General features: G+C 42.2%; 3 protein-coding genes across 9 annotated transcripts in view; all 3 read right to left on the reverse strand.

The window, feature by feature from the left end:
- The window catches only part of coro2aa (coronin 2Aa), a 35,878-nt gene extending 34,668 nt beyond the window's left edge, over positions 1 to 1,210 (reverse strand). The window contains exon 1 of one of the 2 annotated variants that reach the window (XM_072463265.1): positions 1,205 to 1,210. Coding sequence is in view for 1 of the 2 variants with exons in the window: in XM_072463262.1 (XP_072319363.1) it covers positions 152 to 166 (15 nt within the window). In the remaining variant the exon portion in view is untranslated. Of the gene's footprint in view, positions 1 to 151; positions 287 to 1,204 lie in introns of those variants that run through there. The other variant, XM_072463262.1, reaches the window with a different exon arrangement.
- Positions 1,211 to 1,237: 27 nt separating this feature from the next.
- Positions 1,238 to 13,050, reverse strand: uso1 (USO1 vesicle transport factor). Of its 6 annotated transcripts, none has more exons than XM_072463255.1 (27): positions 12,808 to 13,050; positions 12,308 to 12,394; positions 11,730 to 11,794; positions 11,572 to 11,648; positions 11,409 to 11,420; positions 11,184 to 11,228; positions 10,522 to 10,622; positions 10,350 to 10,452; positions 10,209 to 10,264; positions 10,004 to 10,124; positions 9,751 to 9,929; positions 9,539 to 9,679; positions 8,934 to 9,022; positions 8,699 to 8,853; positions 8,035 to 8,240; positions 7,905 to 7,925; positions 6,066 to 6,176; positions 5,835 to 5,953; positions 5,137 to 5,318; positions 4,941 to 5,062; positions 4,449 to 4,587; positions 3,449 to 3,615; positions 3,131 to 3,172; positions 2,786 to 2,887; positions 2,614 to 2,718; positions 2,310 to 2,525; positions 1,238 to 1,883 (listed from the first exon to the last, which is right to left on the reverse strand). In XM_072463255.1, exons 1-27 carry the CDS (start codon positions 12,871 to 12,873, stop codon positions 1,815 to 1,817), a joined length of 2,898 nt encoding a protein of 965 aa, XP_072319356.1. In that variant the 5' UTR covers positions 12,874 to 13,050; the 3' UTR covers positions 1,238 to 1,814. The 6 variants fall into 6 exon arrangements, with proteins under 6 accessions (XP_072319356.1, XP_072319359.1, XP_072319357.1 ...); XM_072463258.1 differs by having other exon boundaries at positions 1,238 to 1,908; XM_072463256.1 differs by lacking the exon at positions 11,409 to 11,420.
- A 2,573-nt stretch (positions 13,051 to 15,623) lies between these two features.
- On the reverse strand, positions 15,624 to 21,905 carry g3bp2a (G3BP stress granule assembly factor 2a). The gene is given in 12 exon segments (XM_072463976.1): positions 15,624 to 17,028; positions 17,463 to 17,581; positions 17,903 to 18,163; positions 18,233 to 18,335; positions 18,441 to 18,542; positions 18,659 to 18,839; positions 18,912 to 19,017; positions 19,446 to 19,536; positions 19,735 to 19,908; positions 20,024 to 20,105; positions 20,188 to 20,306; positions 21,639 to 21,905. Coding segments are annotated over 11 exon segments (1,593 nt in total). The 5' UTR covers positions 20,283 to 20,306; positions 21,639 to 21,905; the 3' UTR covers positions 15,624 to 16,749.
- Between the last annotated feature and the right edge of the window lie 5,130 nt (positions 21,906 to 27,035).

Below are 27,035 nucleotides of genomic sequence, written 5' to 3' on the forward strand. Positions count from 1 at the left end.
CGTGCGCTGCTGCTGCAGGGCGGCGGCCACATGGTCCACACCGCACGGCCGAACGCGACACCACCGCGTCCTTTAAAGCCCTTTGAAATCCGTTTAACGCGCGGTGTATCGACAACAAACACGGACACGACAGCAGTGCGAGTGATCCCACCTTAGAGACGGTCATGTGGGGCGAGTTTGTGCGGCGGCGGCGGCGGCGGCAGGTGCTTGAGGAGTTGAGTTGATGGAGGTCGCGCACGGCTCAAGTTAGAACCACCAGCATGTTACAAAGTGGTGATGGTGATGACCCTGGGAGCGCGCGAAATGGAAGGATGAAAGTAAGTCTGAGTTGTGAAAGCAGCAGCCTCCAGCACCAGCAGCGCGGGGAAGGAGGAGGGAGGACAACACCGACAGCCCGGGGAGGAGGACGCGCACGCGGGCGGGGCGGAGGATGAGGAGGAGAAATGGAGCAGGATGCGACGAAGAGGCGGGGGCGGGGCCAGGCTGTCCCATAGGTCCCAGACATGGAGGTCCCAGACGTGGAGGTCCCAGGCAGGTTCAGCATGAGCAGACTCTTTGGCATCACAATTATGAGCAAGTTATCACATGCACTAAAGATAAATTACAAACCGCCTAATGTCTGTACTGGACATGAGGACAACTTGCTTTGGCCTTTGGCCCACTGACTCATTAAACAACATGCTATAAAACATAATGGGCACAATTGAAACCTACATCTGATAAAAAGTAAAGTATTGGTCTAACTATGGCAGTAGCTGTAGGTGTGGGTGGCCTCTTGTCCTAATACATGGATGCTGATTCAGCTTTCACTACTACTTAGAAGATGATCTATCTGGTCACTAAGTCAGTTCCTAGTGTGATATAATAGATATATAGATATACATATTTTTTTCTTACACAAGAATCTGCCTGAGGCCAAAGTTTAATAGGCATTTTAAAATAGTCAGAACAGAACACTTGTCTTTTAATGACTGATGGCAGTTTCAGGGTTACACGTGGACAGATTAAGGTTGCCTGAACATAAACACCAGACCCACTATTAAACAGTTCCATTATGTACATATTTACTCAGCATCTGTCTCTGCAACTAATATTGAGGTCAGATTTCCCTTCATGGCCCCAATACAAACAGCTCTTGGATGTGATGTAAATTACTTCGCTCTTTGTCGCCCCCTTATGGCCCGTTAGGAAAGTATACATCAACATTTGAGACGGTGAAAAGTACAAACAAACAAAACAGATTTAGTAAAATTTAATGTATCTACAATTATATTTCCATACAGGTGTACAGACTCATTTACCTTTTTGAGTGGCACATAAATTGATAAGTTACACAATATACAGAAGCAGGATGCTAGAACTGGACAAAAGTTGCAAAAATATCTTTACATCTTTTGACTATTTTGCAGCATTTTAAAGCCGGTCAGAACTGAAACAGTGAACTAATAACATGCCAACATAAACGAGATGACCGTGTGCAGGCAAAGACTTGGGAACTAAGCTAATGGAAAAGTACATGGAGTACAAGGTGCATCGGTGAGAAAGTCAGTGCACCAGCTGTGTGGAAGCAGCGTGGTAAAATAGATCAATGGGGTTATCGAATTTAATATATTAAATTTAGAATGAATTGTTGCTACGTTTAAAATCTAGTTAACTTGATGCCTTGCCGTTTTGTTTTTGTGAATGAAGACGACGATGAACACTGTAGTAAAATATGATAGATCAAGGGAACGAAAATAAGCGGATGAAGAGTCCTGTTCTCGAGTCCTGTCAAACTTGGACTGTTAAAAACCCCGACTGCGGCGGCGTCTCTTCTAGTCTTCGTCTTCATCCTCTTCCTCATCCGTTTGGTCCCGGGCATCCAGGTCGTCTTCGTCTTCAACCTGTAGGCACATCATCACAGTCTAACTACAGTAAACCACACAGACAAAGCACACTGTTAAGGGTACATAGAAAAGCACTGTTTTTAGCCTATAACTGGTCATTTCACAGTTCACAAAAGTTCATTTTCAGTTAGGCCAATTCTAAACCAAAGGAGATTTTGAGATGCAAAATGCTAAACTTAGCATTAAAAAATTAAATTAGTTGTTCCCTAGATCTTCCTTCTATCAACGTCTTGCACTTTAGAGATCATTCATAAATAATCGCCTTTATAAATCAATACAGAGGGAAGAAAGCCCAATATCAGCTATAAATAAATCAATAAATACATATTTTAGCTGAGCAATCGTAAAAATTGGGAACACATAAATCTAAAATTCATGACGCTCAAAATATGCAGGGACAGCTCAGCGTTTGTGGTGAAGTACCGTCTCTCCCAGGTCTTTGAGCTTCTGTTTGAGGCTGTGGATTTTCTGGTCCTGGTCGGCCAGCAGCATGAGGAGGTCGTCCTGCTCCTTCTTGGATTCCTGCACCTCCGTCTGCAGTTTGGCCTTCTCCATCTGCAGGATGGCCACGGAGCTGGTGGCCGAGGCCAGCTGCTGCTCCAGGTCCGCCCGGGCTTCTGACGAGCTCCTGAGGTCGCCCTGTGGCATAACAAAGCACGATTAAAGTCAATAGAACGCTACATTTGTGTGGTTATTGGAGGAATGTTGGCTTTTCAAATGATTTAACCTTTAGTCTTTCGATTTCTGACGACTGCGCAGCAAGTCTGTTCTCCAGCTCTGTCACTTTCGCCTCGTCCACGGCGCCGTCACTGCTAGGAACGGTTTCCGGCGCCTGGATGAAAATACACGATTTATGTCATTGTTCGGCCTGGTGAGATGCGACGTTTGCCTTGGCTTACCATCGACGCTTCCGCTCTTCTCTGCAGATCTTGTCTGTCCGTCTGCAGTTGGCTGATTTCTGTGGACTGAGCTTGAACTTGACTCCTCAAAGCCTCGAGTTTCTGAAACATGAAGCGTGCATAATGCAGATCGAACAGATAGACAGATAGAAAATACAGAACGGCAATATAAATGGTAGCTTTATTCAATGCTACAAGTCCTAAGAATAAAACTAGTAAAAGCAAATAACAACAACTGCATTCAAAAATAAAGATTAACATGTAAAACAAACAAAAATAATAATAAAAAAAAAACACTTGACTAAACAATCGTAGTCAATTAACAGTTTAATCAGTGACACAAACCTTGAGAAGTTCTGTGTTGTCAGATGCTCCGGACTCTGATCTCTATGGGCAACACAGAAAAGAATATAATCAAAAACCTCAGTATGTAGTACCTTGAGTATTCGCTGTATAATTAAACAATGTTTGCTAAATCAATCTTGTTTTGGATTTGTTTTGTCTTGTCTAGCAGTTGTCACACATTTTAATTACTTTACCGGCTCAATACACGCTTTATTTTCCTACATACAGTTGCTACGGTATTTGGTTTTCTCAAATACAGGGTTTTGTGGTGCGATCAAAGCAAACAGGAGTTTCTACATTGGCGTTTACAATACTAACCAGAGTGTTGACGAGTGATTCCTTGTCGCCGAGCTGCGTCTGTAGGAGCGTGTTCTGCTTGCGGAGCTCCTCTACCTCGTCCCGTAGCTGCGTCAGCTCCTCCGTCTGCACCCCGTTCACCTGCGAGATTTCCCCCTGGCTGTTGGACTGGCTTTGGTTGTCCTTGCCTGCAAATGTGGGGGACACACAATATGTCGACTGAGTCTTCCCGGAGGGCGAACGCGGCAAGATAAAGGACATCTGAAGTGCGATTAGACAAACTGATAGCGAAGAAGTAGAATTAATGCGTTTTCCTCGTACTGCTCTCCACCAAGGGAAATAACAAAGTCTGGGCTCTCTGGATGCTTCTAATCGTTGTAGTAGTAGGAGTAACCATAGTTGTAGTAGCAGTGATATTAGTAGACAGGTTGCAGAAGAAAATATAGAAATTAATTTATACCACAGACACAATAACCCTAAAGCAGGATAATACCCCTCAAGAACAATTCTAAACGCACATTATTGTTAAAAAAAACATGAGCTGTAACACATAACTAGCAGAATGAAACACTTTAGTAGTTAGTTTGCATCTATAATGATTAACACAAGCTCAAATCGTATGGTAGTACGACAAAAACACCACTAAAACAAGGAAAAAGAACATAAAATATTGGCCGCAGGAAATTATTGCTCCATCCGTCATTCGTAAGTCGATATGGTTGGTTGTAGTACCGTATTTTCCGCACTGGAATATAAGGCGCACTTTCAATGGATGGTCTATTTTCGACTCATTTTCCATATATAAGGCCTGTGGACTATAAGGCACATTAAGCGAAACAAAACGTGTGTCACACAAATTTGCTTCGAGGTCAGTAAGCACAACCAGAATTAATCCATATATAAAAGGTGCACTGGTTTATAAGGCGCACTGTGGTTTTTTGAGAAAATTAAAGGCTTTTAAGTGCGCCTTATAGTGCGGAAAATACGGGAGTAGTAGCTGTAGTTGCAATGGGGGACAAACCTAATTTAAGCTTGAGGATGTTGTACTGGTCTTTATGCTGTTGGATCTGGGAGAGCTGCTGTGTGGTCGTGGTCTGCAGCTGCTCGTTCTGCGTCGACACCGAGGCGACCTGTTCCTTCAGCTTCTGGATCTCAGCATCCTGAGACCACAATTAAATCAATTACAAACTGAAAATACGTGCCAGTACTTGTAGAGGTTATGCACCGACGCCATTTTCATGAGCGGCAGGACGAAATGTGCTGCTTTAGTTGTATTTTTGCCCCTTACGCTATTGCCTCGCTCATAATTACTTCCCGTTTCCATGCTGTCGATTTGATGATCAACAAAAGCTAGCTTGTTGTTTACTCGCGTTCCTGTTTTTAGGTGTCAGCAGTCAACGGAGTGAAACAGTTAGCAGAGTTGTCAACTTCTATATTTTGTTATTCGACCGTGTGCTACGGTTTGAAAGCTGTTGACGTCATCTGCATAATTTCTATTGTTCTTGGCGTTTACCTGTTCTCTAATCAGCTCTTTGTACTGGGTCACAATGTTGTCATGCTGTTCTAACGTTTTCTTCACTTCCTCTTCCTTTTTCTCATCTTCACTGGATTTGTGGACGGCCTTCGTGATCATGCCTGAACACAACGGAGGGGTTAGAAGGCTCCGATCGGCACGTTAAGTTAATGCCGGAAATAGACATAATCCTGACCCTCCAGATCTTTGACTAGTTTGGTGAACTCGTGGTCGAACAGCATTTGCTCTGGGGAGGGAAACACTGGCTGGGGTTTTTGCGCCGCCCGCGAGTACAGCTCATGTTTTGTGATGAAGCCCAGTTTCTCCACAAAGTTCTCCTTTCCGATCCTCTTTTCTATCAAATGCTTTAACTTCTCTCTGTATAACAAATCACAATTGCACTTGCATTAACATAATTGTCAATAAAAAAAAATTAAAAACAAAAATAAATGTTTCAAAAGCCCCCCCATAGTCTGATCATTCTCAGATTCTGGCATGTACCGTATTTTCCACACTGTAAGGCACACTGGATTATAAAGGTGCACAGTCAATGAATGGTCTATTTTTGATCATTTTTCATATATAAAGCACACCGGACTATAAGACGCATTAAGTGAAACAAAACAGTCAGATAAGTCAGTGAGTTGAACTTTAATAATGCAGTATGCACGGAAAGTGGCCAGCTTTTCATAGTAATCTTTTGGAAGTTGCTGCGAAATATTAATTCATCCATATATAAGGTGCACTGGATTATAAAGCGCACTGTTGTTTTTGGGGAAAATGTAAGGCTTTTAAGTGCGCCTTATAGTCCAGAAAATACGGTACTGCTATCGTCAAACACAAACTTAGGGTGATTCACAGCCCTTTCCAGTCAATGAGCGGGTGTGCACTTACTTTGTGTAGTTCTCCAGCGAGTTGTCGTTGTAGTAGATGCAGATGCCGAGAAGCAGCGCACACAAACCCTGCACGAGCCGTTCGTCCTCTCCCAGGTTCTCTGAGATCTGTGCCGTCAGCTGTTTCGTTCACGAATAAAGGATCAAACGTAGCAGGGGTGTGTCATGAGAGCAGCTTATACGGTACAGTATCTAGTGTTTAAAAGGTGGAAACGTCAGTCTGTAAGGATACGAAAGGAACGTTTTCCTGGTTGTGTAGAAAGTGTGTGACGGCGATGGGACAGTTGCTGATCCACGTGCAGAGCAGCATGAGGAGGCCCACTCTGGTCTGCACTTTACTGCCCTGAGGAAGACACAGAGCAACACAGGTACATTATGAGAGGGACACAAGTGCATTTAAAACCTCATGGTCAGAATAGGTTTGATTTTAGTGCGTGGCATTATCAGGACATGTAGAACTTTAGACCTGTAGAAAGTTTCCTAAAACGAGCTTTCAAATTGTTAACATTATAGACTAAAACATGTTCAAATTGTTAGTTATTGTTACAAGCAGAATATGCATGCATTTATTTGAGCTGTATTTCATCAAAGCAAGAAAAAAACTAAAAGAGCACGGCCTGAAAAACATTTTAACTCGGTTGTACTAACAATTCGTCATATTTATACAACAGCTCATGCAAAGCAAGAATTCTCAAATAATAAATACACATTTATCCATGCAATTCCATGAAAAAGAGATATTGCCAAGGTTTTTGGTCTAAATGGCTCCATGTTAATTGTGATAAATATTGTAACCATTTCATGGAGCTTGGAAAGGCGCTGAAAGATGTAAATGCAGCAGGTCCACAGCAGTGAAGCAGGTGCAAATATAATGCACAACATGCTTTGCAATCCTTTAGTGCTCCAGCAGCAAACGCATGTTAAATACTCATAAAGTCCTGTTTGTGGCTAATTTCATCTGCATTCCAATTGCAATGACTGGGAATGAATCACCTTTTGAGACTTTGTCTCCAAATGTGACAGAATGCAACAGTGACAGAAACAAGAAGAAAATAATGACATTTCATCAAACAACCATCAACGATATCTACACGTACTAAAACCTGTATATTATCATAAATACATGTACATAATTAGCATGATTGTGCTTGTATATGTTCTAATGATTAACTGAAAAACTACAGCTGATAATGTACACGTCAAACCAGCGCGACGAGGCAGCATCAGACATTCCCCCAAAACAGGAACAACTTTAAACTTGTGGAGCATTAAGAGGAACTATATTATAAAAAGGCAAAGGTTTAGCCACTCAAACAGACAGTAGTACAGTGTATGGTAGACAAAAACTAGTTTGAATCTGTCTAGCCTTCCAAAAGTTGTCCATTCTACACAAGACATTTCCCGTTTACTTGGACAAAGATTAAACCCAAATTCAAACCAATCAAATACACAAATACACACTGATCAGAGGAACAATGAAACCTAAAAGGTCCATGTTGATTAGGTTTAATGTTGCAAGAAGAAGCATTTTCACAAACTATACAAGAATTAGGGGACTTCCTTTTTGTTCTTGCTGAAATACCTTTGGTAGTTCTCTGGCATAACACACATATTTGTGATGTTAGAGAGTAAATGTTGAGTAGTCTCCTCAACAATGTATTCTTGTTCCCAAATGAATATTTGAGCATATTATAGCTTAGAATTGAAAAAGTGAGTTACATTGATCCGTTGTATAAAAGCATCAATACCACAGAAAAAGTGAATTAGTTAATCAGAATCAAATTCTGATTAACTGATTAACCTCCAAGTTAAGTTGAGATTCACAGCAAACACTTCAAAGTTATAGCCAAGAGATGGGTTATGAACCCCTAAAATAACAGAATAATGTATCTGCATAAACCCCAAGAGGGAGAAGAAGAGCGTAGGGTCATAGTGAAGGATTAGGAACAAATAAGGGTTAAAACATCAGAGGAAACCCTTTGAAAGCTGGGTCAGAAGGACACCATAATAACTAACGCCAAGCGGGAGTCGCCACCCAAACACACAAACACTCATTACACGCATTACTCACCTGTCTGGCGATCTTATCACCCTGAAAACCACAATAACGCAACAGGGCTCCAATCACTGTTGAACAAATGTCTGCGGACCCCTCCCCTCAGCCTGCCTCAGCCCCGCCCCTTCATCATGGCGCTGCTTACCTGGGACAAGATGTTGGTGCACTGTTGCAGCAGAGACACGGGGGGCTTGCCCAAGCTCGTGGCCAGTTGAACCCTCAGCAGCTGCTCCTTCTGCGTGAGGTTCTCCTGCAGCGCGTGAGCCAGGGCCACAGCCGCGCACCAGTTCGACAGGGAGTCCGCCGAGAACAGGCCCCCGCACAGCAGCTGGCCGGCTGAAATGGAATTAGCTGAGAAGAGAAAGCGACAACGCGCATTACAAACATGAAGGGATGTCACGGTGTCCAAAGTCAGTGAGAAAAAACATTGAAACTGTGACCAAACAACAGAGAAATCTTTAATCTTCTTTAATTCTCGTGTTGCTGTTCCTCAAGTTTGTGACTGGCTTTACGAAATTTTACTTTCTGAAAGACTAAATAAAGATTTGACTAAAACTGCCCGCTCTAATGAATTTTGGTATTTACGTCTATTTTTTGGACGAGATATTGAGCAAAAATACTTAATTTTCCTTCTAAAATGGCCACGATAATATTTTTTTTTATTTGTATGTTTAAATTATGACTTGAATAATCCCAATTTTTTTTTTAAAAACATCCCTACACACATGATCCTAATACATTTCTACGTCACATAAAAAGGGTTGGCAGACGCGTCCCGGTTGAGCTTCAGACGGGTCAATCTAGCTTACCATCAATAGTGGATGGAAGGAGTGTAGCTACAATCTCTCCCTGGCCTTTTTGGTTTTTGTACAGGAAACACTGGAAACAGTAGAGGACAGCACAGCGCAGCACAAACGGCTGTCGCTCGTTCACCATGGACATGAGCAACACCACAATGGCTGGTCTGAGGACGAGTTGGAAAGGCAGAGATATTAATGATTAAACGTTTTCAACAGTTTTGCCAAAGAACTATGTCTGACGTACCTTGGGGGGTTTGAGGGTGCGTTAACAGAAGCAAAGTAGTCCTGGTTGACTTGGTTACCCCTTATAACTTCTGACACAGTGTTAATGGTCTTAAAAATTACAAAAGGAAACACAAGTCAGAAATGTGTGTTGTTGTTGTTTTTTCCATCAGTGGCAGCGATTGCATGCGCACACAAAATCTCTACCAGATTTTTGAAGTTTAAAAAAGAAAATCCGACTTCTTTCTGATCATGATAATTACACACACAGGTTTTTGTGGTTTGCGTGTCTTTTAGATAAACTTAAAGGTCCAGAAATCAGATAATACCGTATTTTCCAGACTATAAGTTGCACTGGAGTATAAGTCGCACAAGCACCAGCCAAAAAACGCATAAGAGAAGAAAAAAACATATGTAAGTCGCACAGGAGTATGAAATGCGGTTGCAAGTGTGAAAATAACAAATAGCAGCACATAAGTCGCTCCAGAGTATATAGGTATAAAATATAAGTTGCACCCCGGCCAAAACTATGGAAAAAAAAACGTATAGTCCGGATAATACGGTAATCAGATTTTGGTGTGCATGTGGTCGTATCCAGTGGCGTTTGTCCGTGTGTGAGTCGTTTACCTCAGTGAGGATGTCGGCAGGGACCCCGGTTGCCATGAGGATGGTGCACAACTGCTGCAGCAGACCGCACGTGTACATAGCCTTCTGACAGCTTGTCGTGGCTCCGGGAGAGTTCACCGGAGACACTAAAACCCGCACAAGCTGCAGAGGAAATCATTTTAGATCGCTTGTGATATATCCATCAGTGTCAAGTTAATGTGGGTGTGTATTACCTGAAGCATAAGGTGCAGATTAGTTACTTTCTGCGCAGACCAACCGGCATTATCGTCGCCGACCTCAAACCAGGGCTTCATTCTCTGGATGTATGAGCCCTCCTTAAAGAAGTTCTGATTGGAGCTATTGTTTTTGAGCAGGTTCAGCAAGAGCAGAAGACAGTCCTCAACCACGATTCCTTCAAACAGCATAAACAAAAATATAACATGCCGCTAATCTTGAAGAATCATTGAAAAAGGCTGTGATTAGTACCTCCATCACTGCTGCCCTCGTCAGTGATGATGTCTAAAAGGCGCTCAAAGGCATTTTCAAAGGCTACTATTTTCTGTATGGCAGCATTGCTCTTAGTCAGGTGTTGAAGAAGTAGTAAACCCTGTTGGAAACACATAAATATTCATGATGTACTCAGTTATTTCAGTAAACTATGTCTCTAGAAGGAAGGAAACGAAAAGCTCACATCATTTCTTATAATTTCTCTGGAATCAGCCAGTAAATCCATTAGTCTAGAGACACCTGGAGAAAAACAGTGTCAATGAAGCAGGTTCACATACAGCAGTGTTCAGCAGTGTTCCTGTGTGATACAGTGTGCAAGGCTCACCCATGGGACTGACGAGAATGACACCCTGCACCTGAGGACCCTGGTTCTTTAGTAAAGCCGTCAACAGCTTGACTCCGGGCCAACGGACGTGGAAGTCGAACTCCTACAGATCAAACCATTACAAATACATGTGCAAATGTAAATAGCAGCACAAAGGCGCACATTTGTATACCTCCAACAGCGCGAGAATCAGGGTGAGGTGCTCGGGATCCTCGATGAACTTCTCTGTGAACTGTGCGCCCAAGTCATCAGCCTGCTTCTGCGCACTTTCATCTGCGAATGACATTAACGTCTGCGTCAGAGTCAAAACGAGAAGACGTGAAGTGGACATCAAACTTGTAGAAAGACGAAGTGAAACACGAAGCTCTGTTCATATCAATCACCTTAATATACAGCAGCATTGTGTGCCTACGATACATAATAATCAATTCATTAACCAGGCAATTTCATCATTCTTATAAAACAGTAGAATGACATGATTTTATGAACATCGCTTCAAACAAAGAGAAATACCTAAGAAATTTAACTACTAAAAGTCTATCAACTATAAAACACTATTGAGTGAGGGAAGGAAAACTCATCATATTTCACCTAGTAAGGATAAGGAAATATAAAATAAAATATACAAACACTGCTTACTTTTTAGACACATTTCGGATTCTATAGATACCAGAAAACACCAGTGTTACACAGAGTAGTTACAACATTATAGAGTTAAAATGTTAGGTTTTGGCAATACACAGCGATTAGTAAACTGCAAACGGATTCCCACATTAGTGAAGTTAGCCCTGAAGCAGAATTAGAACCGACACACAGATTGCAGCCCATACTAACCAGGCGTGGGCACAGTCTTTTGCTTAGGCTTAGGGGAAACTGCGTCTGCAAATGCACGGGAGGCAAGTGTACAGCGTGAACTACATCTTTAAAACAATTGTAAAAGCGTATTATACTGTATACACTTTTAGCGAGCAGTGCAATGATTGTGCCGCTTGCAAAAACTAAAGAACCCATTAGTAATGCTGGTGATAGTGGCATCATGCAAGATCATAAGATCATTACCTTCTGATTCATCTGTAGCGTTTAACATGGAAAAGAAAGAACATGAGAATCTTTGAATTTACAGCTCTGCGTTTGTTACGTCTAAATTTACATGCAACCAGGAAAAAACAAACAAGGGAAGAAGAACTTGGATAAACAGGTTGTATCACACTAAATCATTTACCTTGCTCTTCCTCTTCATCGTTGCAAATTAGGTTGTACAACGTGTCCAGAGCGTAGCCGACAATTTCAGAGTCCGACCTGTTTTGTTTGAATACAAAAGTATGTCAGCCGTTGGTGCTGTGAACACGTTTGTCATGCCGACGACAGAGAGGCACAGACCTGTCAGTTTGTAAGATATTGATCAAATGGTCCATGGCCTGTGTTCCGACTTCCATACGGTATTTCTAGAAGACGAGCAAAAACAACGTTGATTCACTCCTTTACGTCAATAACGAAATTGCCTCGAGGCAAAACGAGGAGGAGTAAAGCCCTGATCAGCATTATTGATCTATGGCAAGTCAATGCACTGAAGCCGCTTTAAAATATAACGCTACAAACCTGTCAAGGCAGCCACTAAAATGTAAAATTATGTATTAAACAGAGATGGGAGATATATTGAAACATAGATAATAACACTAATAACACAATTATTTCAGAGATGTGCTAAATTAGGGTTAAGTGTATAGTCTATCATTTAAACCCTTTAGAAATTTGCTTAAAAGAGACATTTCTAGTGTAATCTCACACACAGGGACATACAGTGATATTTCTGCCCTTATTTTGGTTCGTTCGTGTCTCATTTGATACTTTAACTTCAACCAAGACATTCCTGATGCATTGTTTGCATATCGTCTGACTAAATATAGATGAAATACGTTTTTGCCATCAGTTAGTCACAATGAAACACACACGTTTACCTTAGACAGGGACTTGAGGGCTCTGACAGCATCTCTGCGGTCATCCAGCAGTGTGGACGAGGCCACACGGTCACACAATTTCTGAATCTACAACACAAGGATTACACGCTGCTTTTAAACCTTCTGTTCGTACAGCAAACGAGAGCCCAGTGCTTCACTTAGTAACAGGTGCATGGTTACCACTCAAAGCTCACCGGGACCTGCCCAAATAAATGAATGACAAGCAGTCCCACGGTGCTGCTCACAGTGACAGCCAGCACACACTTTGACAGATGGCAGGGTTTGCTAATAACGTTTTCCTGAGCTAATGCTAACAGATGTCATTTAAATGGCAACGGTGTGGCGTCTGAATATACGTTACGGTGGTAGCATGTGGTCGAACGTGGATAATGGAGTGATCGTGACGTGTGGCGTGGTGCAAGCGCGGTCAGATTCCTCTTCCACGGGTGCAAAACAAAGCTAGCCGACGCGAGCCCGGACTAGCCGAGCTGGCTCCTCACCGTCTCGGCTCCCGACGGCTGCGGCCCGGCTGCCTGCCCACCCATCACCCCTCTGAAGAAATTCATCCTTCCAGACGTCCCGCGAGGCCCGTACTCCGATTAGCCCACTTCTTTTCCAGAGACACTTATTTGTAACGGTGTCGTTTGTTGGATAAATGTGCGAAAGCGGAGGAAAAGGGGGCACACAATGCTGTTTTTTACTGTGTACACTGCCTGGAATACCCCGGAAACTCATGGATGACCAGGCACTGCGCATGCGCTCAGACGTGGCGCTACGTGGCTGATCGTGGTCCGGGTATTTAAAGGGCAAGTGCTGTTGTTGATCATTGAAGGAATAAAGAATAAAGCAATAAAAACGTAGTTACACAAGCGCTAAACATGACCAAAACAAACCCGCGTAGATCATAAGAGTGTAAATTAGCATACCAAAATAACATATCCAACGCAACTTGTATTATCTGATTATTGAAATAGCATTAATGTAAACAAATCTGACGTGTGTACCAGGCCTAATCTCTGGTTCACACCTGTTCTGTACTAATAAGACTCATGGTTCTGCACTTAGCAAGGACAATTAATGTTTACATTTACAAACAAATGTGGAAAATACTCAAATGAAAGTAAAATGTATGCAAATGATAAAGATCTAAATAGTTGTATCAAAATAAATATTATATTCTATTGACCGTGGTGAAAAGTAACAAAAGTAAGTTATTTTCCGGTATCTGTACTCCACAAGTCATTTTTAGAGTTGATACTTTTTACTTTCACTTCAATACATTTAAGCGCAGGACTTTATACTTTCTATTCCATTCATGTTTTGAACTGAAATGTAGAAAGACATTTTCATATGGTTTGTCAGGTTAGTATATATATTTTAATTAAAAAAAAATGTAATACAATCATGGTGATATCTCAGAGCAAACAAATTATATAAAATTCACTAGAAATTTTGAAAATCGAATTGTTCCTTGTGCCACAACTTCAGAATTTTAAACTCAATACTTCTCGAATAATAGTGAGTTTTGAGAAGGAAAATAAAATAAAATAATCCATGCATTATTGTTATTCTTTATATATATATTGCCATTATATTTGTTTCATGTTGCACCTTTTCACTGAAGAAAGTTCCTAGTATGTGAATCTTGTTTTTATTCACTGACAATGGCAATAAACCTTTTTCTGATTCTGAAATTCCCAAATATTTTGATGTGATTGTGGGCAGATATGGACCATTCCCCAACAATTCTTCTTACATTTCAGGCATTATTTAACATACCGGTAATAAGTCGCCTCCAGTGTAAACATGACAAGCGGTATAAGTGGTAATGATATCAGTAGTTTATTGTTTGTTAAGTCCAACACATTCAAAATGGAAAAGAAAATCAAAATAAAACTCAACAAATAATAATTCTCCACCCGCAAGTTTTGCACGCGCAACAAGTAAAGGCTAAACACAGTTCATTAAAATGGCTGCCAACTGTTTATGAACACGCTTTCAAGGTACTTTGTTTTACTCTAAAGGACTGGAATGAGTCACAATGTAGACTGTGTGTACTGCATTTTCAACTTGAGAAAATATCTATAAATGTTTTTGAGGAAGATGGTCAGTAAATCACATTTGAATAATATGAAAAATATACAGTATATGCTCAAATGTCTGCTTTTTTTTACCACCAGTACAATGTAAAGCACAGATTAGCATTAAAGCATGATGGCTCTTCTTCACCACACTTTACACTCCAATTACTGTTTAAAGTAGGATTCCGAGTGCCCACTGCATACAAATAGGGTAAAGGGTATTTTTCCTTTCAGGATTCAAGGAGCAAAGGCTTTAAGTATTTGAGGCAACAGTCCTATTATACAGTGGTAAATTTAAAATCGAAACGTTCATTCAAAAAATACTTCATAACTACCGAGACTCTGCTTGGGTGAGCGAACCGTGTCGAGACCGAATGATGACGCTTGAGTATTCTTTTTGGAAAGGCAGTATCGAGAAACGGGTAAGATTGTCCCAGTTATGTTGGCAATAGTGCAATACCACCAGACAAGGAAGACCTCATGAGTGAATCTGTCCAGAAAATAATGCTACATCCACAAACCATTTCAGTGCAAGACAACAAAGTGTTTGTTTTCATCTGCGACCGAGGCCTTCCCTCCCTACCAAGTGGTCAGTGGACTTCAACTTTGGCAAACAAATGATACTTGCCTAAATAGAGGGGACAAAACAAAGCGCAATGAACAGCATATGAAAATACATATCCATGAACTATTACAAAATTACTTGCCGTCGATAACTGGGACATTGATTAGGTCCCTGGCTCAAAAACTTGGACATTGTACATCCTGCGATTTAGCTGAAGTGCCGTAATAAAAGAAAAGCATGCATCGGGGGGGTCGAGAACATTGCACTTCTGGATCCAGATTCACCGTGTCAAAACCAACGACGACGGAGTCGAGAGTCACTGTCTTTATGTACCTTTTTTGTGAGCTCTGAACCCTCGAGACCATTTTAACAAAACTGAACGTGAGGCACCTATCGTCTCTACAAAACCCAGAAAAGACACCGTACAAAACAAATGTACAAAAATCACAGCAGATTATCTTAGGTAGTAAAACAGTATGAAACATGAAATATGCACCTGGAAAGAAAAACAAACAGACCAACTTAAATCTGGCGAATACTGAGGATTTCTTTTCCCCGTCTGCTCCCAGTAATAGTTCAAAATGAGCAGCTCAATATTAGGAGGCGAGCGAGCCTTGAGCTGCAGGCGAGCGAGCCTTGAGCTGCAGAGCTGTAGTAAGACTCGAAAGGGTGAAAGAGAAGGCACCATCATGCTTTTATCAAGTCAACAGATGTAAAACTTACAAAGAAATCAAGAAGCGTAGAGTAAACTATAATTATTTTTTGTTTCGTTACTGTACATTTATTCTTTTTCTCTGCACTTAAAAGTTACGGAGGAATGAAGAGAGGGAAGAGGCGGCTGCCGTCGTCCGTCCGACCGTCCGTTTTGCCTTCTAGCTGGTCAGGAGGGAGAACAAAAAAGCCACCGTCCTTACCACTACTTGACATTGTACACTTTGTTTATACACAGTCCATTCCCCAAACATTTGGTGAAAGTCCAGAATCTGGGCTTTTATTCAGGTACAAATGAGAGAACAAAATATGCAGTAAATTTGCTTGTGATCTTGTCCATCCAGCAGAGAATGTGTACTTTTGGGCCAAAGTGTGAAAAGTACATTGGTCACAGCAGGCGGGCTGCGAATGAGGTCTGCCCCAGTAAGTCGTATGTTTAGAGACGAATGCGTCCCTCCAGCTGCGTTCCACAGATGTCAATGTAATACGACAAAAAAGTACCCATTAGTGCATAATGATGAGTGCCTTATGCAATTTTCAAGCAGTGGTCTCTCATAAGGAAAAAACAAAAAAGGCGAGATTTTTCCCCAGAGCTGCACAATTTTTGCATCTCACTCTTTTCTGACAAGAGGCCAGAGAACTACCATAGAAAATGTGCAATAGTGGGATTTTGTGAAGCAGCGCCCCCAGACAGATATAGGCATATAATCTCTTATCCAAATGGGCTGAATTATCAGGAGGTACAAGTTTGATCAGTCCCTTCTAATGTGGCAGAACTCCTGGTTGGTTTGCCTCGTCCACAAATTTACAAATTAAAAGTTTGTGAAATTCTTGAGATACCTGACAAGGATGCTCAGCTCACAACTAAAGCAAAAAATTGTGTTTGCTTTTTTTGTTTCGTCTATTTGACAAACAATAGTTGACGGGTTGTGTCACATTCCATAGCAAGGAGGGAACAAAAAACGTAAAAAAAAAAAAAAAAAAAACAGAAACAAATATATACGTTTGTACATGAAGATTTCTTTTCGTTATTGAGAACGACTGAGAGTGAAGAACATGGCACTACTTCCGCGCGGCAGGTAGTCCTAACGCCGCTGGGTGGCGAAGCGCCCGTCGCTCTGCCCCCCGGAGCCTCTGCCGGAGCCTCCCATCCCTGGTTTGGGGGCCAGGCCTCCTCGAGGAGCTGGTCCCCGGCTGTCGCGCTCCCGCACCATCCCGCTCCCGGCGACGCCTCGAGAAGCTCCGGGGCCACGGTCGCTGCGCCTCATGTCCCTCCGGTCGTCGCCGCGGGTCTCCCTCTCCCGCACCGCCCTGGTCTTCTTCTCCTCCACGTTCAGACGCACATCGCCCCGGAACATGATCGGCTGCAAGAAGAGCAAAACGTTATTACAATGCAAATATTCTATTGAAAACGCCTTTTGTTTGTTTTTACTTAATGTAATGTTGTTTTAATGTAGATGAATTCAACTAAACCTACGTGCATGTTTAGCGTTACGCGGATCCGTCTGGTAAAATAAATGAATTGCTGAACAATTATAATATGGAATAGTGTGACTTTTCCATTTTGTTTTTGTATTATTGATCCACATTCTTTGTTTACAGCCCCTTTAAAAGAGAACAGGTCAACAATATAACTAAATCAAGACTGAATTGACAGGTGATACGCACAACGCCACCACCCGATGACTGAAATGGATAATGGAACGGATAATGGAACGGATAATGAAATGTATACTGAAATGTATACTGAAATGGATAATGAAATGGATAATGAAAAGTCAATACATGCCCCTTCTACCTTGGCCCCAAGGATTCTTTGCACCGGTTCAGAGTCATCAAAAACCACAAATCCAAAGTTGGGCAGCTTTCCACCCACGCCCTTCGTGTTGATTCGCAGTTCCACAACATTTCCATATGCTGCAAGAGACGACATACATACTCTAAGAACTTCATTAATCAAACATGCTTTACCATATTTGGGCATGGGTAACAAAAACCGTAGCAGCACCAGTCCCACATCATAGCGGTCAACTGGATCAGTAAGCTCTAATAATGTTTGTCGATAAATGCTTCAAAGAGAGATTATTGAAATGAAATAAAACATACAATTGTAGAGCTTCGAGTTTTACTTTATTGTACCGAGAAGAGTATTAAATAATATAATAGGCAGTAGGAGTGTGATTGATAACTCCTTAACAGTACCCATCCCCAATTATACAGCTTGTTGAGATAACTTACTCAGGAAGAAATCCTTCAGTTCACTTTCATCGATGTCATGTGGGAGATTCCCAACAAAAAGCTGGTGGCTGTCTGGGTATCGCACCATTCGTCTATTGTCCATTTCACCAGAGTCTTCCCCTCGACCACCAGCAACAGAACACAAATGTTAATTACAATAGTTGCACAGAAAAATATTCAACTTTCACTCAAAGACACTACCTTTGTTTACGAAGCTCAAGTGTGGTTTTCCTGGTTGAGAGTCAGATGACACAACACCATCTAAACAACAAAATACATGATCAAGCAAAGGCCAAGTGTCTGTCAAGATGAGACTGTTTGCTGCATTACCTGGCCTGGGACCACGAGACGTGAAGGTTGGTCTGTCACGTGTGCGCTGGTCTCTTGGTCGAAGAGGGGCAGATTGGCTCTCTTGTTTGGCCTCAAGTCGTGGCTTTGTGAGAAAAGAACGCAAAGCTTAATTTGGCATTAAACTTATGGACGTTTGCAAGCATTTTTAAGTCATATTGTTGAAATGTGAAAATTATTGGTTGTTTACCTGTGAGCTTGGAGCTTTGACAACATGTGGGGAGATTCCAGAGTTGGCGACTGGTCCGGTAGGAGGCAAGTTCTTACTGGTAACTGAAGCCCAGGAGAAAGCCTTGAAAATGTAACAACATGAAGTTGAAACTTAAATGAAGCATCAGAAGAGCAGTTTATGCTGACGTTGAAGATTTTTCAGAGCGCCGTCCTTTTGAAAGGCAAAGGAAGTCTTACTTTGGGTGGTTCCTGGGTGTGAGGGGGGGACTCCACAGGGGCTGGTGAAGGAGCCTTTTCCTCCAGCTCATCCAAAACCTTCTCATCAGCTTCAGCTTTTGTCTCCTCTGCTTTAGGCTCAGGCTCAGGCTCGGGCTCAGGTTCTGCAGTTGGCTCCTCCATGGGTTCCTCCACACCATTACTGCAGATACAGAAGTTTTGTGTTCAAGAAGAAACTTAAACACCAAGCTTAATAGAAGAGCTTTCTGCTTACATGACGGGGTGAGGTTCGTAATAGGTACTGCTGTTTGGGCTCTCCTGAAGAGGCTCAGGAGATGGTGCTCTCTCCTCTGGCTCTTCTTCAACCTCTTCTTCAGATTCTAATGGTCACATTTGGAAAAATATACTGGTTATGACCTCACTAAAATGAATGACATCCATTAAGAGTGTTCTATTTTGTTTTTTATACGGTTTACTTACCTGCTAATAGTATTACCTAGTCTTGTGCTAGTTATTTTTACTTTATTTTATTCTATTATATTATTATTATCTGATTTTTATCTTTATTTTGTATTTTTATTATCTATTTCATTTTATTTCCCCCCTCCATTCCCTGTTAAGATAGGAGAGGAGTTTTGTTAAGAGTTTTTTGTTTTGTTCATAAGAGTTCTATTAAGAGTGTGTTTTGAAACTTCCTATAAATCTGTCCTTTCCTCCTGTTCTACTGCGTTGTAACAACGAAATTTCCCCTTGTGTGGATATTAAAGGTTTATCTTATTTTATGACTTGTGAAAACAAAGTTACATACCTTCATCAAGCTCTGCCTCAGAATCTCCAAACACCTCATCCTCATACCGGAAGATGTCATTGTGGACATAGAACTTGTTTGCCACTGAACCCTGAAGGAAAAACAGTATTACAATTTATAGAAAATAACTACATTTTATTGTTTTGAAAAAAAAAAACATAACAGCTTTGACACATGCTGCTATATAGAGCAGACTTTTCTCGTGCCTTAATTATAAAATTGTCAAAATGAATCGAAAATAAACAGAAAAAAGTGCTAGGTTTTGTTATGTTCCGTTCCCTTCACTCACCTCTGGAGCCAGGACGAATGTCTGCATGAACTTCCTCATGGGCTGGCCATTGTTGGACAGTTCCCCAAGCACCTGCACCACCACCCCGTCACTCAGTGTGGCATGAGCATCCACATGCCTGATCTTTGTGTGGCATTCACTGAACTGCAGGGACATCACCTTCTTGTGGATTTCCTACCATGAAAATAGCAAAATATTGTTCACTTTGATCAAAAATCAAGATCTAGTCTAATATATAAATATATAGTATCAGTAATCACTGAATAAATTAATTTTGTGTGAAACTTACAGCTTGTCCATACACTGCTTCTGCCAGCTTTCCACTGGGATCCAGGCCTCCATGCACATAGGAAGAATTACGGCCATAAAATCTAGATAAAATAAGGCAGCATTGAGTGGGTACATTATGATGTTCAGAAGAAAACTCTGCATATATGTGTGATGGTATTTTACCTGTGCAGGAAGTCGGGCGCCTTGTTTAACAGTGTGTAATACTGCCTCACAAACTCCCGCCCTACAAGCAGGGGACTTGGCTTCTCCATCACCATTTCTTTGGTAAACAATATTAAGTGCTGTAAAATATAACAAAACTGTATTAAAATAAACGAACACATCTGTAAGAGACCACTTGTAAAGCTTGGGTAGAACGGACCTAACCCAGGTTTATACCAACCACCAGTAAAAACAAACCATTTAACAGAACTAAAAACTATATATTCACCTAGTGTCTGGTTGAAATATATATTGCATGTCACTTCAAATTGAGTGGTATAACCTTATGCTCTAAAGCAGGTGCAGACTACTTTCTTTGTGCTATAACAAGAGCTGTTTGGTGTCCTGCTAACACAAGCCATCATTCAACTACGCCACAACTGCCATGCATCCTGCAGGACAAAGAGAAACCGACCACAATAAAACACTGAGCAAAGACTTGGACACGAAATCAAACTAACAACTAAGATAATGCCACGCTGCTCTGTATTGCACATGTTTACAGCGCCTACACGTCAGGCCTACTGTATAAAAGGCCTGTCTAATGCTAACAACATTTGGACATCACCAGCTCGTGTTGATTAGCGCCGACATGAAAAATGACATTACATTCACAATTTACAACTGAACACTTTGTCAACACTGTGGACTAAACTTGAGTCCATTGAATCAAATTCTAGTAAGTAATATTGTCCTGAGTGCCTTACAGAGCTAATGTGCCGGTGTGGCCTCGGCACACATGAAAGCACAGCCTGGTTTTCCACACCGCCGCTGCCACAGAGCTAACCCTGAGCTAACCTCACTGTTAGCCTTAGCCTGACTTGTGGCGTCGCAGTTTTAGTAAAGCCGGGTGTCAGGTTTTACAACCAATTGCTCAATGGTAACGATCGTACCCAAGACCAATCATTCTGAAACGTTTGATGAAGTAACAATCCCGTGGTTGTTACGTGAAACAAATGTGAATTAAATTGATTCAAGAGTCAGTTGCAAAAACAGTGGCTGAACTGTCGCACTGTCAAAGCACATTTCAGTCAATAAAGAGGATTGTGAATGCACTACGAGTAAACTAAAACAATGAGTTTTGTTTTGGAGCATCACAACACAATTTACGTCAATCAACACCCAGATATGTCACAGAACTAAGTTTTTATGTTGCTAAAACATAACAAAGAACAGTAACATTGCGTTTCAATTGCGGCAATCTCAAATAAATCAACTATTTATGAAAATAAATACAAAGATGTCAGCCAATGGAAAATAATAACAGATTGACTGTGTAATTGTCGTAGTTTTCATGACACAATGAAGCTAACATTAGAAAAAGCTAGTTAGCGTTAGCTTGTCAGCCGGATGGTTTCATTTTGAGCATTTTATTGTGCCGTTTACTACAGCAAAGCGGAAGGCTAACTTACCTTGTTAGGGACCTATCTATGTAGACAGATGTGTTTATAATAAATAACTGGTATTGGGATCTGATCGGTCCTGAATTAAAATTTAACCCAGGTAAGAAAGCTGGTGTTTCCAACTCACTATACTTTATGAACTGTGCTGTAAACCAGAGATTGAAGGTTTTGTGGCTTATTGTTGTACCCCTGCAATCCCGGGCAGGAACCCCCAACACAGCCCAGTGACCAATCAGCGGCGTACACTCAGCAGTCGGAAGTAGTGCGTCACACATAGCCCGCCCACATCAGACCCAAGGCTGGAAGTGACACAAATGTGCACTAGGCTATAACAAATATGTTAAAATATATTTATTTACTGATAATTAGAAATATGATTTTCAGTGCAGGCCTGTCCTATGGACTGTACCAGAGCTTTTCAAACTTTTCTGGCGCGCGCCCCTTGAGAGTTAAAATAAAGATAAGATATGCCTTTATTGTCCACACATGGGGAAAAGTATCCACAACCTCACAGCCTCTTGGACAGGGCAGAATTGGCGCTTCACTGCTGTAAATACGGCATTTTAAGAAGAAGACGCACTCAAATGACTTCTTAATACTGTGGATCACTTTTACCACTGCAGGTCCACCAGTCCACGGCCGTCACGTACAGACTGCTTTCTCTATGGTGCTTACTTCTTCCTCAATGGTTGTTGTTGTTGTTGTTGTTGTTTTATGGCGGTTGGCATCCAAGTGTTGCATTACCGCCAGACTTTAAGATAAGATAAGATAAGATATTCCTTTATTGTCCCACATGGGGACTCAGACTTTGTCGTAGTCCCTCAGACTCTCCTCAATGGTGTTTTATGGCGGCTGGTATCCAAGCGTTACATTAGCGCCAGACTTTATTCTTTAGACTTTACTGCAAAGCTGACTCTTCTTCTTTAGACTTCATTCTTCTGTTCAAAGCCCACACATTCAAAGCACATGAGTTCCAAGCCTACGAATTCCAAACACATGAGATCCTCTTCTCCTTCCTCCTCCCCATCTTCTTCCTCCTCTTCTTTGGTGTTTTGTCGTCTTCACTTTCTCTCGCCCCTCTTCTTCTTCTTCTTCTTCTTCCTCTTCTTCCTCCTTCCCGTGCATCCACCCAGTGTAATTGTGATTTCTGGGGTTACTTCCGTCATTGTCGTAGTGCATCTGCTGTGGACAGGAGACCAGCAACGCCCCTACCTCCATTTCTTTACTTTGATTACTCTGATTCTCCAAAAGTAGACTTCCTTTACTCTGACTCCCATTTAGAGCCTTTAGCGAGTTTTCTATTTCTGCCCAATCAGTTCAAAGGAATCTTCCTGCAGCTTTAGCAATGATCCTGATCCTTTCAGTTCTCTTTTGAGTTTGAGCAGCACAGTTTATAATATCCACCATAAAGAGTACAAAATCCTTTCTATCCACAACCAAGGTATCCTCAGTAATTCTGGAAGAAGAAGAAGAAGAGCTAGTCTCCGGTCTGGAGAGACGGGAGATGGCGGAGGAGAGTGGATCGGTGGTCGAAGACGTTCTGGACAGCGTGGAGGAGCAGCCTTTTCTGGCTGCACGTGCCCGGAAACTTAAAAAGTCCCTTAGCTCGTCCGAGGGTTCTGGGAATGAGCAGCAGGATGAGGCTGAAGCTACTGATATCCGGGGTGAGAGCAGAGACTGTAAGGTGATCATAAAGCTTGCACAGGATAGTGCATCCTTTAAGGAGTGGAATTCAGTGGCATTGTCAAAGAGCCTAACTGTAGCTGTGGGAGTGATCAAGAGTGCGAGTGTCCTTAGAGATGGCTCGCTGCTGGTCGTGTGCAAGGACGCGGCTCAGCAACGGAAGGCGATTGGAACTAAACGTCTGGGTGGAAAGGACATTCTTGTGTCTGATGCTGAAAGAAACACGGTCAGAGGAGTTATCGTAGGTGTCCCTACGGCGACGTCTGTGGATGAAGTTAAGGAGAATTTGACTGGAGCTACGGTGGTGGACGCTAGGCGGTTGAAGGTGACCCGGTCTGGGGTAAGATGTGACAGCTTGTCGGTAATGGTAACACTTGAAGGGAGGTGCCTGCCTAGTAAGGTGTTCATTGGGTTCATGTGCCATGACGTTAGGCCATATGTTCCACCGCCCCTGCGTTGCTTTAAGTGCCAGCGCTTTGGGCATATTGCAGCGGTCTGTAGAGGGAGGCAAAGATGTGGTAAATGTGCAGGAGATCACGAGTATGGGAAGTGTGACGTAGGAGCAAAACTGAAGTGCTGTAACTGTGGGGAAGAACATAGCTCTGCCTACGGGGGATGCAGGTTTAGCAAAAGAGCTGCTGAGGTGCATAAAATAAAGGTCTCTCAAGGTATATCCTATGCAGATGCAGTCAAGAAAGTTTCAAGTAACGAGTTTAGAGTAAATACAGAGAGAGGAGCCAGCGCTGCTCCCAGCCAGGGCGAAATGAGAAAGGCCAGCGTGGCTCCCAAGCAGTGTGAAGGTTTCAAGAGTGGAGGTCCCAAGTGTGCAGGTTCCAGAATTAATGAGAATACCCTGGTTGTGGATAGAGAGGATTTTGTACTCTTTATGGTGGATGTTGTAAACTGTGCTGCTCAGACTCAAAGCAGAACTGAAAGGATCAGGATCATTGCTAAAGCTGCAGGGAGATTCCTTGGAACAAAGGAGCTTGATTGGGCAGATATAGAAAACAGGCTAAAGGCACAAAATGGGAGTCGGAGTGATGGGGGTCTGCTTGTGGGGAGTCAGAGGGATCAGAGTGACGAGATGGGGGTGGGGGTGGTCTCCTGTCCTCGTCCAGTCTCGTAGACGCACAGCTACCAAGCGGCGACATCAGTGGAAATATTAAAGCCTATAGAATGAAGCCTAAAGAATAAAGCTGTACGGTGGAAGCACCGAACGTCAAAGAAGGAGAGGAAGATGAAGAAGAGTCTCCCTGGAATAAAGCCGGTTGGTCTCTGAAACAACAACTATTCTAGTCACAAAGACATGTTGTTGTTGTTGTTTTATGGCGGTTGGCATCCAATTGTTGCATTACCGACATGTCATGACCTCATGAGCTTTGTAACACCAAAGCAATGGAAGGAGTACTTTTACGGACTACGACAGTCTGAGGACTACGAAAAGTCTGAGGAATAAAGTCTGGCGGTAATGCAACAATTGGATGCCAACTGCCATAAAACAACAACAACAACAACAACTACGAAACGTCTGAGGAATAAAGTCTGGCGATAATGCAACACTCGGATGCCAACCGCCATAAAACAACAACAACAACAACAATCTCCATTCTTGGAACCTCCACTCTTGGAACCTTCATACTTGGGAGCAACGCTGGCTTCTCTCACTTTGCTCTGGCTGTGAGCAGCGCAGGCATCGCTCTAATTTCACCTCTTTACTTGACACTTTCTTGACTGCATCCGCATAGGATATGCCTTGAGAGTCTTTAATTTTCTGCACCTCAGCAGTCCTTTTGCTAAATACGCATCCCCCATAGGCAGAGCTATGCTCTTCCCCACAGTTACAGCACTTCAGCAATCGAACGCACAAGCATACTTTTCGTATTGCTTTAAGTAAGATATCAAAAAAGCAGTCAGTAGCAAAGCAAGACCAAAAGTTAGATTCAACAATGGCTCTCTCTTCCTTTCTCTCTTTCTCTCTGTTTCTCTTATCCTTTTTTTATGGTATAGCATATAACACATTTTTTGAAGACGTACAACTACAGTGGGTGGTGGTAAATAAACACTTGCAGTTAGAGACAGGGCTTGGGGTGCAGGAGATCTTGGGTTCAACTCCCGCTCGAATCCACGTTTATTTCGGGTTTAAACTTTTTAAACTTATAGATTGCACAGTCTAGTTTGTTTTGGGATGAGTTTGCTACACTCTTGCTAATACACAGCCATGGCATAAACTAGTTTTAACCAGACGAAGTAAACCTAACTTTCCTCATTCATTGTAATTATTAAAGAAGAAAATAATGGCCGGATCAGGTGAGCAAACATTTACATTTTTTCCCCTCGTCTCCTAACCACTACAAAAACTTAGGGGTTTGGGGTAGGGGTTAGGGCTGACATAATCATGTGCAATACTGACTTAATCATACGCAATAATGTCATATTCATGTGCAATATTCATATGCAATAATGTCATATTCATGTGCAATACTCATATGCAATAATGAAGCCTGCGTAAGTTCACCTGGAAGACCTAACCTAAATCTGCGTCGGCCTCCATGGAAGGACCCCTCTCCCCAGCGCCATCATCGCACTCAAGCGGGCGTCCGCCTGTCTGTCTGTGAGAGTCAGATTCCTCACTTCACCATGGACTCTTCCAGGTTTCTGCGCTTATCCCAAAGAGGTTATGCAGTTTTTCCCGGCCAAGAAGGATGGTGAAACGACGGGGGACAGCTGTGTCATGGCCCCTACACCTGCTCCTCATCCCCAATCAATGCTCTCAGTCACTCCTCCCTGCTCCAATCAACGCACAGGCGGTGGCATTTAAGCGCTCAGGCTGATGGCTCGGCCGCTTCAAACCGTATCTGCGACCCACCACCTCCCCAGCTCCTCCTCTACATCTATTATTCTCTCTACCTTCTCTCCACATCTACCACCACCAGTCTCCAGGCTCCGGGGGGAAGGTATCTAATTCAATCAGATCATGGAGTGCCCATGATCGCTACGCCTTCCACCGGGGTCTGAGGTCCAAATAAACTTTGCAAGTCTCTCCAGGGTGAAATGTCATATTCATGTGCATATAACTGCTGTAAATAAGAGTAAACAAGAGTGTTTACCTTTGCCACTATTATTATTATTTTTGTCTTATGTTATTTTAAAAAAAATTCTTTCTATTCCTTATTAAGAATTTTGTTTATAAGAGTTTTTTTCTATTAAGAGTGTTTTTTTAAAGCTTTCTATAAGTTATCTGTTCTTTTACTTCTGTATCTACTTGCGTTGCAACCACGAAATTTCTCCATTGTGTGGACAAATAAAAGCTATCTTATCTTGTGGGTTAGGGTTAGGGTTAGGGGGGGTTAGGGTTAACCCAGACTGTAATGCAATGAAAAAAAGCTTCCGTAAACGGCTACTAAGTGTCGCAAAATGGTGATGACGCCCTGTCTATAACCGCATTTCTCATCTGAGTCAAGTCTTAAGTCTGAGATGAAGAACTACAGTAGGTGGCGGTAATGTAACACTTGGATACCAACCGCCATAAAACACCAAAAAAGAAGAAGAGAGTATAGCGTCCAGTCGAATTGAGGCCAGAACTGATGGTTAAATCGTTTTTTATCCAACTCACTATACTATGAACTGTGCTGTAAACCAGAGATTGAAGGTTTTGTGGCTTATTGTTGTTTATTGTTGTACCCCTGCAATCGGCCTAGTGACCAATCAGCGGCGTACACTCAG

Source organism: Eucyclogobius newberryi, unplaced genomic scaffold (genome assembly GCF_026437365.1).
Source record: "Eucyclogobius newberryi isolate DKJ021-1_F unplaced genomic scaffold, fEucNew1.0.hap1 SCAF_4, whole genome shotgun sequence".
Classification (NCBI taxonomy): domain Eukaryota; kingdom Metazoa; phylum Chordata; class Actinopteri; order Gobiiformes; family Gobiidae; genus Eucyclogobius; species Eucyclogobius newberryi.

What these genes read in the sequence shown, in the direction of transcription:
- uso1 (XM_072463255.1), bottom strand. Translation starts at nt 12,873, where the DNA reads ATGAATTTCTTCAGAGGGGTGATGGGTGGGCAGGCAGCCGGGCCGCAG. An exon ending in ATCTGCACCTTATGCTTCAG is followed by an intron (nt 9,680 to 9,750) that starts GTAATACACACC and finishes TTTCCTCTGCAG; the next exon opens with CTTGTGCGGGTTTTAGTGTC. An exon ending in CTGCCGACATCCTCACTGAG is followed by an intron (nt 9,023 to 9,538) that starts GTAAACGACTCA and finishes GTAATTTTTAAG; the next exon opens with ACCATTAACACTGTGTCAGA.